The sequence below is a fragment of the Oryza glaberrima genome, chromosome 8 (genome assembly GCF_000147395.1).
Source record: "Oryza glaberrima chromosome 8, OglaRS2, whole genome shotgun sequence".
NCBI classification, from domain to species: Eukaryota; Viridiplantae; Streptophyta; class Magnoliopsida; order Poales; family Poaceae; genus Oryza; species Oryza glaberrima.
The window spans coordinates 21,562,894-21,576,303 of NC_068333.1; the positions used below are offsets into that span (position 1 = coordinate 21,562,894).

Consider the following 13,410-nt stretch of genomic DNA (forward strand, 5'->3'; position numbering starts at 1 on the left):
GCTGGTTTTCAGATCTGGATATGTTTGTTTTTACCCAAATTTGTATTTGTATACTGATCCACTGTGCCAACGACAGTTGCAAGGCAGTTTCTCAGAAAGAAAGGTGAATCTCTTTTGAGAGCATTGCCGTTTTTCGGACAGTGCGTGCTTGCTGATAATGGTAATTTGGTAGTGATCCATGGAGGGCACTTTCTTCAAAGACTAGCCGGTGCTCCATCCATTTTTAAGATAAATCAACTTAAAGTTTAATGAGATATTTTCTATTACAACGAACTATCTATTATATCATAAATATCTCGTCCAACCCTATTAGTTTATTTTTAAACGAATGGAGTAGATCTACCTCTTCAAAAGCAATTTGTTTTAGCTAGGTGGACAGATCTCAAGAAGGTTCTTCCGAAAGTTCATACTTACTGAGATTTCAAATTTTCACGTCAAATTTGACCCTTCACCTTCAAATTTTGCTGGCAACTTTTCTTTAGAATTGAGGCGAACCATTGGGCCGGAACGTGATTGCCGGCCCATACTACTTGGGCCGAAACGTGGACTGCCACCTCCGGTGAGGCCCATACTACTTGGTACGGCGGACGAACGGCCGCTGATCGCCGGAGCCATGCAGCTGCGGCGGCGGGGGCGCCAGATCGCGGCGCTGCTCAAGTCGGCGTCGCGCGCCGGCGACCTCCTCCAGCTCCACGCCGCCATGATCAAGTCCTCCCTCTTCCCGCACCACGCCTTCCCCACTGCCAAGCTGCTCGCCTCGCTGCACGCGCCGCTCCCCTACGCGCTCTCCCTCTTCGCCGCCATCCCCACCCCGACGCTCTTCCACCACACCGCGCTCCTCCGCGCGCTCTCCGCCTCCGTCGGCGGCTCTCTGGCCGCCGCGCTGCCCGTCCTCGCCTCCGCGCGGGCGCGCCTCCCCGCTCTGGACGAGTTCGCGTTCCAGCCGCTGCTCGCGCTCTGCGCCAAGCGGGGCCCCGACGACGACGCCGCCGCGGCCTCGCTCGGGAGGCAGGTGCACGCGCTCGTCGTGCGGTACGGGTTCTCGGGCGTCGTTAGCCTTGGGAACGCCCTGTGCCACTTCTACTGCTGCTGTGGTGGTGGCGGCGGCGAGGGAATGGCGGACGCGCGGAGGGTGTTCGACGAAATGCCGGAACGGGACGCCGTGTCATGGAACACGGTTATCGGAGGGTATGTCAGGGCGGGGGAGGTAACCAAGGCGGTGGATATGTTCAGTGAGATGATGTGCTGCAGTGTGGGCATCAGTGTGACGGCGTTGGTCACCATGATCCGGTGTGGGTGGCAAGCTGAGCCTGTGCATGGATTCTGCATCAAGGTGGGATTCTGCAGAGATGCGAAGGTGGCATCTGCAATGGTTGGGATGTATGTGAGAGAGAAGAGCGTCGAGTGTGGCAGGAAGGTGTTCGATGAGACGACCAAGAGGGACCTGGTGCTGTACAATTGTATGGTGGATGGCTATGCTAAGGCAGGGCAAGTTGAGGAGGCAATGGGCTTGGTGGATAGGATGAGGCTGGAGGGAGTGAGGCCAAGCTCGGGGACTCTTGTGGGTGTGCTGTCTGCTTGTGGAGCATCTGGGGCAATGGCAGCCGGCAGTCGCCTTCACGAGATTGCGCTAGAAGCAGGACTTGAGCTTGACACTGCACTTGGCACAGCTCTCATGGATATGTATTTCAAGTGCGGGTACCCCAGTGAGGCGGTGGCGGTTTTCGACGCGATGCAAGAAAGGGATGTGAGGGCATGGACAGTGATGATCATGGGTTTCGGTGTTAATGGACAGGCAGGTGAAGTGATCTCCCTGTTTCGCTCCATGGAAGAAGATGGAGTGGTGCCTAACGAGGTCACCTTTCTCGCGGTACTGAATGCCTGCAGCCATGGTGGGTTGGTGTCGGAAGGGAAGAAGTTCATGGAGAGCATGGTGTTGCAATATGGCATCTTCCCTAACACTGAACACTATGGCTGCATCATCGATCTCCTGGGAAGGGCGGGGCGGTTGGATGAAGCTTATGAGCTCATAGCGAGCCTATCTTCCCAGGGTGATGCCACAGCATGGAGAGCCTTGCTTGCAGCCTGCAGAGTCCATGGCAATGTCAACCTGGGGAGGATGGTGCAGGCACGGTTGGATAACATGGGCGACTACCATCCATCAGATGCCATTCTTTTGTCAAATACATATGCATTGGAAAGCCGATGGGATGAGATTGCACATGTCAGAGATTCAGAAGATCAGAAAATTGTCAAGGACAAGAAGGAAGTAGGTTGCAGCTCCATAGAAGTGTCTTGGTGAGGTATCTATCTGAATCTCGGTGTGATTCTCAATTAGAAGCCATACCTTCCGTATAAGTGACTAACAATGGATTATGCCAAGATCAACCCTTGCTTGAAAACAAAATCATACTATCCATGAGAACAGTTGCAAATTTGTGTTGCACATTTGCTAGACTTCAAGAAGGCAAGAATTAAAAGTTGAAAGTAAGGAATTCTCAAATCGTGGTGTGGATCTCTTGTTATGTACCAAAGATCTGCCTGTACGGTCTTCCTCGCTAGTGCCAGTAGTACCACTGCTACACTGCTGATCTTGTCTTCCTGGAAGGACTGGAAACAGGTTTACTGTCAAAGTGGCCGTTGGTGTTGGGTACCTTGCCTGGGGCCGTGTCACATGATCAGAAATCCTATGTTCTTGTGATGGTTCACTTTCTTCGCTTGTTGTAGACTCTGGGAAGAGCTGTAGCTCACTTGGTGTGGTGCCATAGTTCTGCTCAATGACAACTGGTTGCTGCTGAGGAAATGCTGCTGTTGTGTCAGTTGTGATGACCGATATTCTGATAAATGTGGCACGTGCTGTACTGGGAACAATCCTGCTTGTGCGATAGGATCTCCTAGAGCTGGTCTAGTATTTACATGACTCGAAACAGGACTGCCTTCCATCTGCGTCGTAACTCCTAAGCTTGTTTTGAAGCTCCAAGATTTCACTATGAAGCATACTGTTATCGTCGTGCAGTTCATTTCTTTCCAATGCAACCTGTCTCGTAGCATGGAAGGTATGATTATGAATCAGCGGTAAGGTGGCATTATTTTCTGAATAATGATAATGGCATGAATCAACGGCTGACATATTCTTGCATGAAGCTATTGCCATAGTGGCATGAATTTAACAACCACTGGAATTGGACCCCTCTAAACGAACTCTTAAAGTGAAAAAATGTACTTACATTTTTGTGTCCATATTACTAGCAGCAGACTATCAAATTAATAAGGAAGTAAAATAATTTAACTACTAATTCGCAATTAGCTGGATAAGATATTTCGATTCGAAAGAGCTTATAGCCTTTCATAATGAGATTAGTTCTTCAAGGCACTATTCTCCTTTCAGAGAGATTCCATAGTGAAAGTAAATCTTTTAGTATTCGTGTAGTTTCACCCAGTACACATGCCTTCTCATTGTTCTGCCTGTCTGGTTCTGGAAAAGAGCTTGCACATTGCTTAAGAAAATATAATTTCATATTCAAGAAAATATAGTTTTGGAACTTAGAAAACTAAAACCTATCATAGACAAATGGTATGCATGAGGATACTTGCACTCAGTGACACATTTTTGTTTTTGGTATTACAGGTCAGTGGTAGAAGTCAGGTTATGGCAGATGATAATGTAAATACTAAACTAAGTCCATGCCAGCTGTTACATTTCTAGTATTTCTGACATCAACCTAGGATCCGGTTGTCCGAGCTTCTACCATCAATCATAAAATGTAGTTAGAGATAACCAACTACAAGCTTACAAATGGCTGTCTCTAGCAGTATGGAAAGTATGTGCTGGATGGACGACATAAAATAAGCACTTTCATAAAGACAAATCCAAATGTTGTAATGCAATTATGCAATCTGAAATCATGTTTATGGATTTGCACCTATGAAGCAAACACATAGCAAGTTTCCCAGCTCAGTACAGAGGTCATTCTGCTTGTCCAGCTTAAGTTTATCCCTGTCTGATTTATGGTTTCTCTTTGTAACCTTCTTATCACGCTTCTTGTTCACTATAGCCGCATATAAAGTTCAAACATCAGTTGTAGAATCAAGTATTGTGATTTTAAAGCAGTTTGGACGATATTCTTTCATGGAACAGCTCAAGATGAAGTAAGGAATTGCTTTTCAATTTGAACTTGTGGTAGTTAACCTCATTTGCAGGAATTAAATTTGCAATGCTCAAAGAATGCAAAAGGTCTGAGCACAACCACAATAATATCCATTTAATTAAAGGATGACCCAAGAGATTAACTTCCGAAAAATACAAGATGAAAATTCTGTATGGTAGAAATGCAAAGTAAGATTAGGCCTATGTACGAGGTAATGCCATAATTTGGGCGGTTTGGTACCCTTTGTACACATGATGTTGGTTAATTGATTTTGTTTATTCATTCTGTTTAGGGCCTTGATGACCCAGGTGTTATGCAGGAACTATTCACACTTCCACCGGGCGTGACTATCATGCAAGACTGAGAAAAGCACTGGAATGGAAGACTAAAAGGACAGCGCTTTAGTGAATCGTTTCAGTCCTTACGCTCTCTTGTGAGTTGTGACTGAATCTATGTTTTGCCAGCAACAAAATTTGAGTATATGTTAATTTTCTTCGAAGATACCTTTCATGAGAGGGTGAAAGATGGGAAGGAGTAGAAGCTAGTTTTTGTGCCGATCTTTGTATTTGCTTTAGGATCTCTGATGATCCAATTGTTATGAAGGAACTATATTCCCACTCCATCCGGATTTAACTAATGTATTGTATAAGGTCATGATCAATTGTTTAGATGGTTGCTATTATTTATACGAATGATCAGGCAGCGTGTCATTTATATGGGCCTGTTCACTTTGATGTTATTTTTAACTATACCATTTTTTGGCAAAGTTGCTAAAAAAGTGTCAACGTTCAGTTTGTTGCCAAATTTAGTCAATACATAAAAAATCCTGTCAAAATTTTGGTAATATTGCCATTTTACCAAAATTTTGGTATTGCCAAAACTTGGTAATATTTATTTTGGCTACAATCTGAACAGATCCTATATTTTTTTGGTTTTGTCTACACTATCTTGGACTTTATATTCTTGGACTGTTCATCTTCGTGTAAACAATGAGCGGGGTGCCTATTTTCTGAGGTGCCTATTTTCTGAGCATGTATTCTGTTCTTTGACAATCTTATGTATTCCCAATCTTTTTTTCATTTTTAACACCGTTGACTTTTAACCTAAGTTTGACCACTCATACATTGCTAGCTTACATCTGTACGAACTATAGGTCATCATCGTTTGGCATATTCATATGCTTATCAGCCAAAATTTGAATTTTCAACGTTAAATTTGGAGCTGATTTTGGGGTTTTTTCATCGAAGTTTATTTTTCAGCATTTGCTTTTAGATCGCTAAAAACACATATATAAAAGTTTTATTCACAAATTAGTTTTCGTTTGCAAATATGTCGTTTGGTTTATTCCACCAATATGCCAAACGATGGCACCCATAGTTTCGCTCAAATTTGGTTCCAGACTTGATCATATTTTCAGCCCATGGTTACGCGTAGTTTTGGCCCATTTGTGCTCGTAATTTCGGCCCATAGGTTGTGGTAATTCCAGCACGTAGATGATCGCAATTTCAGCCCATATATGATCCTCCTTCGGCCCATAATTTTGCAGAATCCGTCCGATTAACTGCTTCGAGTTTTTGTTAGGGACATAATTAGGCTGCATATGGGCTAGGTTGGCCATGCTTCAATCCAGGCCCAAGCAAGCACAACTAGCAACATATATGTGCAGCAACAGCAAAGCACTGGAGGCATCGAACAGAATAGAACCCGGCACGGCGGCAGCCACGGCGGCTCGACAACGGCGGCGACTTGGTTCGGGCTTGAACCTTGTCGATCTCCTTCTTCCTCCCTACTTTTGCTAGTAACTTGTATATCCTATTCACTCCCATTTCCACCACAAAGCTTGAGTTGTAGTAATACAATTGCAGCTCAAAACCACCTCGACCTCCATTGCTTGTACTGGATATTGGTTCATTGAGATTTGGGTATTGGGTTGCTAACAATCTGGTATCAGAGCCGTTCGGTTCACTGGGATTCTTGTCATGGAGGTGTTGGGGAGGCAGCCATGCAAGAGGGGGCAGGAATTGGGTTGGGGAAGTTTTCATCCAAGCAGCACCCACCAACTGTTCGATGGAATGCCAAGCCAACCTAAGATGTCCAAGAAAGATCAGAGCATATCTGAGCCCGTTCTCATCAATTCCACCATGAAAAAAGAGGAGAAATGGCTAGATGAAGCTTTGGATTGGATATTGGAGAAGTTTGAACAAATGGAGGCCAAGCGTAGGTGTGATGAGAAGATTGATCGAATTTTGAAGAAGTTGGACGAGATAGATGCTAATAGGAACAAGTTCTTCAAGGAGATGGGTGCCTCTATCAAGGCAACCACTGCCGTACTCAATGCTGCATCATCTCTACCACCCATGGCACCGTCTCCTCTAGCGCCTACCAAGTGTTTGACGGAATGCTCCAACAACAACATCACTTGGGTGGCTGCGAATTCAAGTCACATTGGTGAGGTGCTTGCTCCAACAGCTGCCTGGGAGCTAGGAGACAGAAAGGACATGGACCAAGCTCCCTACATTGTCACCAAGGACCTCCTCAAGGTCACGCCCACCAAGTGTTCGACGATATGCTCTAGCTCTGACACCAAGCCCGATCTCACTGTAGTTGCTCCGGTTACTTGCACCACCCTTGCTGTGTCATCAATGGTGTTGGTAGCTACTGACGGCACCACTGGCAACACTAACATTGACGCCCCTGTTTGTTTCAAGGAGATGCATGCCATGTGCTCGACGGTCGGCCTCGACGTTAATGGTGGCAATGACCAAGCTGTGGTTGCATTCCAAACCAAGACATGTGTGCTAAGGGGTGATCAAGCACTTGATGTATCAGTTGAAGTCTTTATGCCAAGCTCTTATATGTTAACACCCATAAATGGTTGCAGTATTATTCCATTGATATCATTGGCTATCACAAATATTCTACTTGACATCAACTCTGAGACTGCTGATTGGCAAGGGCCACCATCACAAGTGTTACTCAATACTACCAGTGATGTAGCTATAAGGAAGTTGGTCATGGGAAGGATAAATCTTTGGTTGCCACCTACTTCAAATGAATTAGTGGACACCGTATGTGAGTTATGGTCAGAACAATGGCCAACATTCAACTTCTATTGGGCAAGGTTACATTGGATGCCACCATGGCCTCCACCAACTCAAGTAAGTTCCTGGGCATGGTTGCATTTTGATACTGGACTTTCAATCTCTAGAATAGTGGTTTTAACATGTGAGATGATTCAGTTGAGTCCATGGCCACCACCTATTTCTCAAATAATCAGCAAGTGCCATGATATTGTTGTCACATATATCATGGCTTTGATATCACTATGGCCACCATCAGATCTATCATTGTCTAAATGCTTGTCAATTTATGGTAATATCAGTCCTGGAGGTCTTATTTTGCTGAACATAGTGAACTTGCAAGAGGTAGGGAATAGCATAAAAGTAAAGGTTCCATGGCTGCTATCTGACCAGCCAAGGTTTGAAGGAGTGCCAATGGATTATCTTATGGTTGGTCAGATCTTGGGTATCCAGGAAAGAAAGGGTAGCAATCAGTTGGTTCACTTGCTTTATGGGGCTGCTGCAATACAACATGTAGCGGTCAATTGCTGTGTTGGAGTTGGTGTTACCACAGGGAACACATCCCATGCCATGGCAAAATTTGAAGATCAAATTATTGAGCACACATATTGTCCAAAGTGGTATGTTTCTTGCATGTTAGCACTGTATGCAGAGAAAAGAAGGGCTTTGCATGTCCTGAACTGTTCAGGAAGTATGAAACATGTCATTCCAGTTGTACCTATGCTCAGATTGATTAGGAATGCAGTGGAAAAGGTGGTTGCTGAGTTGTCTATCAATTCTGTGATTTATCCCAGGATGACAAGGTTGTCGTATTCATCAGAGAAGAAAAATGAGGTGGTACTAATGGTTTGGTGGAATACAGATGGTTCTAAACTTCTGAAATTACCTAGGGTTTGTGTACATGTATTGGATCTAGAGGATTTTTAGTAATGATCTGCAAACTGCCATTTAGAGATAGCATACAAGTTGCAATCCTGAATGAATTTGGTGACTACAAGAAGAAGAGCAATGCAGTCAGTCCTTTTCATTTCAAGATGATCCAAGCTATAATTCCCGTTAATGATGAAAGACTTGCTAATTGTATCCAAGAACTTTAGACACCCTGGGATCCCGGTGGCAGTGGTAATAATTTGCATCGGCTTGAGGACAAGCCGAACGCTAAGGAGATGAGATTGTTAGGGACATAATTGGGCTGCATATGGGCGAGGTTGGCCATGCTTTAATCCAGGCCCAAGCAAGCACAACTAGCAACATAAATGTGCAGCAACAGCAAAGCACTGGAGGCATCGAATAGAATAGAACCCGGCACGGCGGCAGCCACGACAGCTCGGCAACGGCGATGACTTGGTTCGGGCTTGAACCTCGTCGATCTCCTTCTTCCTCCCTACTTCTACTAGTAACTTGTATTCCCTATTCACTCCCATTTCCACCACAAAGCTTGAGTTGTAGTAATACAATTGCAGCTCAAAACCACCTCGACCTCCATTGCTTGTACTGGATATTGGTTCATTGAGATTTGGGTATTGGGTTGCTAACAGTTTTTCCCCTCGCCGGAGTTCGTTTCTCGCCGCCGCGCCGCTGCGGCCGCATCCCGAAGCGAAGCCCCGTCGGTTTCACGGCCGCGAAGGCGGAGCCGCAGAGGGCGGGAGCCGGGAGGAGAGCGAGAGGAGGAAGAACAATCGGCCAGGCTTGCGCTTCCGCTTCCGCTTCCGCTGGGAATCACCAATCCAATCCCTAATCCCGCGCTTCTTACTCTCCGCCATCTCCATGCTACGTTCAGGCCACCGGCGGCGGCGGCACGATGCCGATGGAAGTGAAGACTCCCGCCAACCGTATGCCCGTCTCTCTCTCTCGATCAATCGGTTTCGATTTCTATGATTTCCTTCGAGGTACATAATTTCTTCTCATCGTTGGAGCATGTTCAACTTCAGGTGTCGGGAGGAGGAGGAGGAAGAGGAGGAGCATGGGGCTGAGACTGCATCTGCAGAAACCCTTGGTCTACACCAGCATCCGCATTCCGACCACTCCGGCCTGTTGTATGATCAACGCCACCCATCCCTCTCGCTCCATCATTATGTTTTGTTCCAATTGATTGTCGATGGTGCTTTCTTGATTTTTGGGTGGTTGGGAACAGAAGGCTCAAGTATTATGTATTTCAGTTGGGTTCATGTTGCAAGTTACGGATAATTTTTTGGCCTGTACCAGTTTTACTTGTTTGTTAATCTGTCTGTTACTAAATTGTTACTTGTTCGGATGTGATATCCATCCATCTCTTTGCAAATTATACTGCTATATCATGCAACGCTTAATCACATTTGTGAGATAATTTACATCTCATGGTGGTAATATGGATTGTGCATCTCCTTAGATAAATTGTTCTTCTACTCATTGAGCTTGCTTCTTCCACTTCAGGTGTGCAGAGAAGGGGCATGCAGCATCTGCACAAACTCTGCTGGAGGCATCGTCTATGATTGCTGATTCCTCATCCTCTTCTCAGCCAAAGGCAGTAGCTGTAGCTCAGGATACCATTGAGTTCTCCGAACCATCAGGGCGCTGCCTTTCCTTGTCTCCTGTCTCACACATTTGGTCCCGACTGATGCATCAATGGGGACTCACATTTTACATCAGGGTCGATCTGCAGGGATCTTTCCACACATATCCTGATGTGGGTGGGCCATTCCCAAGCTTACAGGAAGCACACAATGCTATTGATCGCCATCTCGAAGGCCGTCGGCATCCAAAACTGTAAAGTTCCTCGACTGTTCTGTAGATTTTTGTAGGTTGATTTTCTCCTGTTCTATAATCTATGTGCACTCCTGCAGTTGATCATATTCAAGCAGGGTTACATAGCCACGTGCTTTAACAGTGTAGGCCACAGAAGATGTTCACACTTTTTACAAAATGAATCAGGATAAGGAAGGATGACCTAAGTTAGATAAGCTGACATGTTGATTAAAATAAATACAAACATATATTGATTTTCATATTCCTGTCTTGGCCTCATAGGACCAGTATTTATGACAGAGTTGTTACAACTTACAAGTTACAACTTACAACAGTGCATAAATCCATTAGCATAGCTAAAACATTAACAAAGTACATAGGGATGTTATGCCACCACTTTGAATGTAGGTATATTTTTATCTTAGTTGTAATTTGTATGATTCATTAGCTTATGGCCAGGAACATTTGCACAACTCTGTTTCCTAGTGCACTAATAAAAACTGGTGATAGACAGACAATAAGTTCCATTAACTGGTCAAAACAGTGCCGTTAGAACACATTTAGTTCGAGATCTGAAAGTGACAGAATGCACACCTTTTTTAAAATAAAGATTGCATTGGGAACTTGTGGGCATGTCCAATTTCATTTCGTTTTTTTCTATATTACAACATGAATTATGTTACTTATAGGTAACTTGGGAGCTGTTTGACCCCTATTCAACAACCTTCCATCTAGTTCACCCTGACCCTATATGTCAGGCTGATAATAATTGAGAGAGTACTTAGGATTGGTTTGTGTTCTCCACTTTTGAGAAAGTATGATCTGCTAATCATATATGACGTTCTGTTCTAAACTAGGTGGTTGAAGCAAGATGGTGTTTCTGCAATGGATATTATTGTACGACAAAGTATTTACTGGCCTGATGGCTCAATTAGGAAGCGCACAAAATCATATGCAACTGAGAAGACCCATAAGCGAATGTGCCAATTGGTTCAAGCTTTGGTGGAAAAGTATAATGAGGATCATAATCTTTTGGGGATTCTCTCTCTCTCTCTCTCTCTCTCTCTCCCCACTGTAAACTGTGAACTGGTACACTCTTATTTGCCTTGTCATTGACTATTGCTGATCATATTCATCTTTCTTATTTTTAGGATTTGGCACATAAGCTCAAAGATGTTCTGCACTACCAATCAGTTCGTGACAAATGTATGGGGTACTATCATCTCAATTTCACTACAGAGACTAAAGAATCTGATGATTTGGATGCCAGCATTGACAATCTGTTCTTTGTGGAAATCAAACGTTTGGGAAAAGGAAAACACGAAGAAATGTTGGCCAACTGTTTCTGCATGGTTAATCCTACTGATAACGGTATTCTATATCCTTATCTTAATATGTACTTTTGAAATACAGTTTATAGCTCTCACTATCTTGAACTTATCTGTCACATATAATTGTAAATATACCCGACAAAAAAATAATTGTAAATGTGTTTCTGGCTGTAGTTTATGGCCTGCACTTTATTTATCTGTTTATTTGCCCCTTATGTCATGCTATCCATTTTCCTTGAGCTTTATATTTGTAATATCTCGAGTTGGTTCATGCAGTGATGCAGATGTGTTTTTTTACCTGCAATTCTCCAGATATTTATCATGTGTTTGTGCCTTGTTGGTTACTTGACAGTGAACTACCTGTTACTTTTTTTTTAAGATGAAGATAAAATATACTATGGTTGTGCCAACCAAGGAAGTGTTGATATGAAGCACCCTGACCCTCACGAATATGATGGTGGTCACTTGGATTTGGGTAGGCCATATGAATGCGTTGATCAGTGGAGCGACTCTGAAGATGATGCTGAATATGTATGACGATTTATCTCCTGGCAATCTTAACTTTTTTTTTCTTGATTCAGTGTTAGTTACATTTGTTTCCTCTTCTACAGGTGAAAGCTAAGGAGGCTAAGATAAGGCGTATGTACGAGGTACTTGCCATATTTTGGGCGGTATGGTACCATCATTTTGGTTAACTGATTTTTGTGTATTCGTTCTCTCTAGGGCCTTGATGATCCATGTGTTGTGGAGGACCTATCCACAGACGGAGGAAAAGCGCTAGAGTGGAAGTGTAAAGAGGATGTCAGAGTGAAACAGACAATCCCTCGCACCCTTTTGTGGCTTAAGATTGTACATTTCGCTATCAACAAATCTTTCAGTATATGTTGACTTATCTAAGTTGGTTTCAAGAGAGACTGAAAGATGAGCAGAAGTAGAACACAGACTGACAGACAGTTTACTATTGTGCCGGATTCTGCTCTGGATATGTTACTCCACGTATGTATGATCCACCGTGGCGTGGCTTTGAAGAAAAATTGTTTAATTCGTCTCAAACATCCTGACCTTTTCTCTAATGGAAGGTTTGAAAAATGAGTGTATATCTTTATATGTGTGCATTGCTAGATAAACGTCTCGCGAATCGCAAATCGCGATCACAGCTACATCATCAAATGATTGACTAGTGTTATGCTCGTTCATTGTAGTAGGATCTGAACAGGACCGATCAAAAAAAAAATTAATAGTGATGGCTGAACAAACTATAAAAGCCTCTAGCCCCCACATCACATAGATCTATAAAAAAAATAGTGAAGTCTTAGGGAGGTCTCCATGGTCTTAGTGGTGGTAGACTGGTATTGGGGTGTTAAGTCAGCCGTGAACCCACTTATAAGTCAAAATAAGCGTGTTCACGATTTATTTTAGCATATAAGTATGTTTCACGGGTTAACCACTTACACTTTTGTCAAAATAAGCGGGTTCGCAGCTTATTTTAGCTTATAAGTAGGTTTCACATATTAGCCATTTACACCCCCTACCTGTACGGCTGTACCCGTCCCTCGATTTGAAATAACACATAATTTTGGCTCAGTTTTTATTTGGTTTTATTAGTCGGTTAATTTTATGAGATATGGTAGAACACATAATTTTATGGCTCAGTTTTTATTTGGTTTTATTAGTCGGTTAATTATATTGTTGACGCTTTTTTAGTCAACACAATATCACATAACGATTTACGGTGTAATCAACAGAGTCGCCAAAATCAATAGATCAAAATCAGCTAGTGGAACCGATTTCGAGATTAATTCACTTTCGTAGAATCACACGACTAATTTACGAGCAAATTAGCAAAGAAGATAAATATCGTACTTACGTGACGATGAACGACTAGTTTCCGAGCAAATTAGTAAAGGATAATCTTCTCGCTTTTGTGGAGAAGCACGACCGTTTTTCAGCGCAAAATGGCAAAGATTAACTGAATTCCAGGGTTGCTAGAACTCAACCATGAAAACGAAATAGAAAAGAACTAAAAGAAAACGAAATGAATAGTAGATTGATAATTTTTTATCGGGGTCCAAAACTAACCTAATACACTAATATTTATAGGAGCACCTGAACCCCAGCGGCACCGCT

The 13,410-nt window shown here is 43.4% G+C and overlaps 1 protein-coding gene and 1 pseudogene across 1 annotated transcript; one reads left to right on the plus strand and one right to left on the minus strand.

Annotated features, from left to right (window-relative positions):
- The first annotated feature begins 566 nt into the window (after positions 1–566).
- Positions 567–4,893, plus strand: LOC127782228 (pentatricopeptide repeat-containing protein At1g26900, mitochondrial). The gene is made up of 2 exons (XM_052309330.1): positions 567–3,056; positions 4,441–4,893. Exon 1 carries the CDS (start codon positions 614–616, stop codon positions 2,300–2,302), a length of 1,689 nt encoding a protein of 562 aa, XP_052165290.1. The 5' UTR covers positions 567–613; the 3' UTR covers positions 2,303–3,056; positions 4,441–4,893.
- LOC127783119 (transcription factor BHLH062-like) lies at positions 2,374–3,154 on the minus strand (annotated as a pseudogene).
- Positions 4,894–13,410: the final 8,517 nt, after the last annotated feature.

Bases quoted from the DNA above. Each gene is read 5' to 3' on its own strand.
- LOC127782228 (XM_052309330.1), top strand. From the start codon at position 614: ATGCAGCTGCGGCGGCGGGGGCGCCAGATCGCGGCGCTGCTCAAGTCG.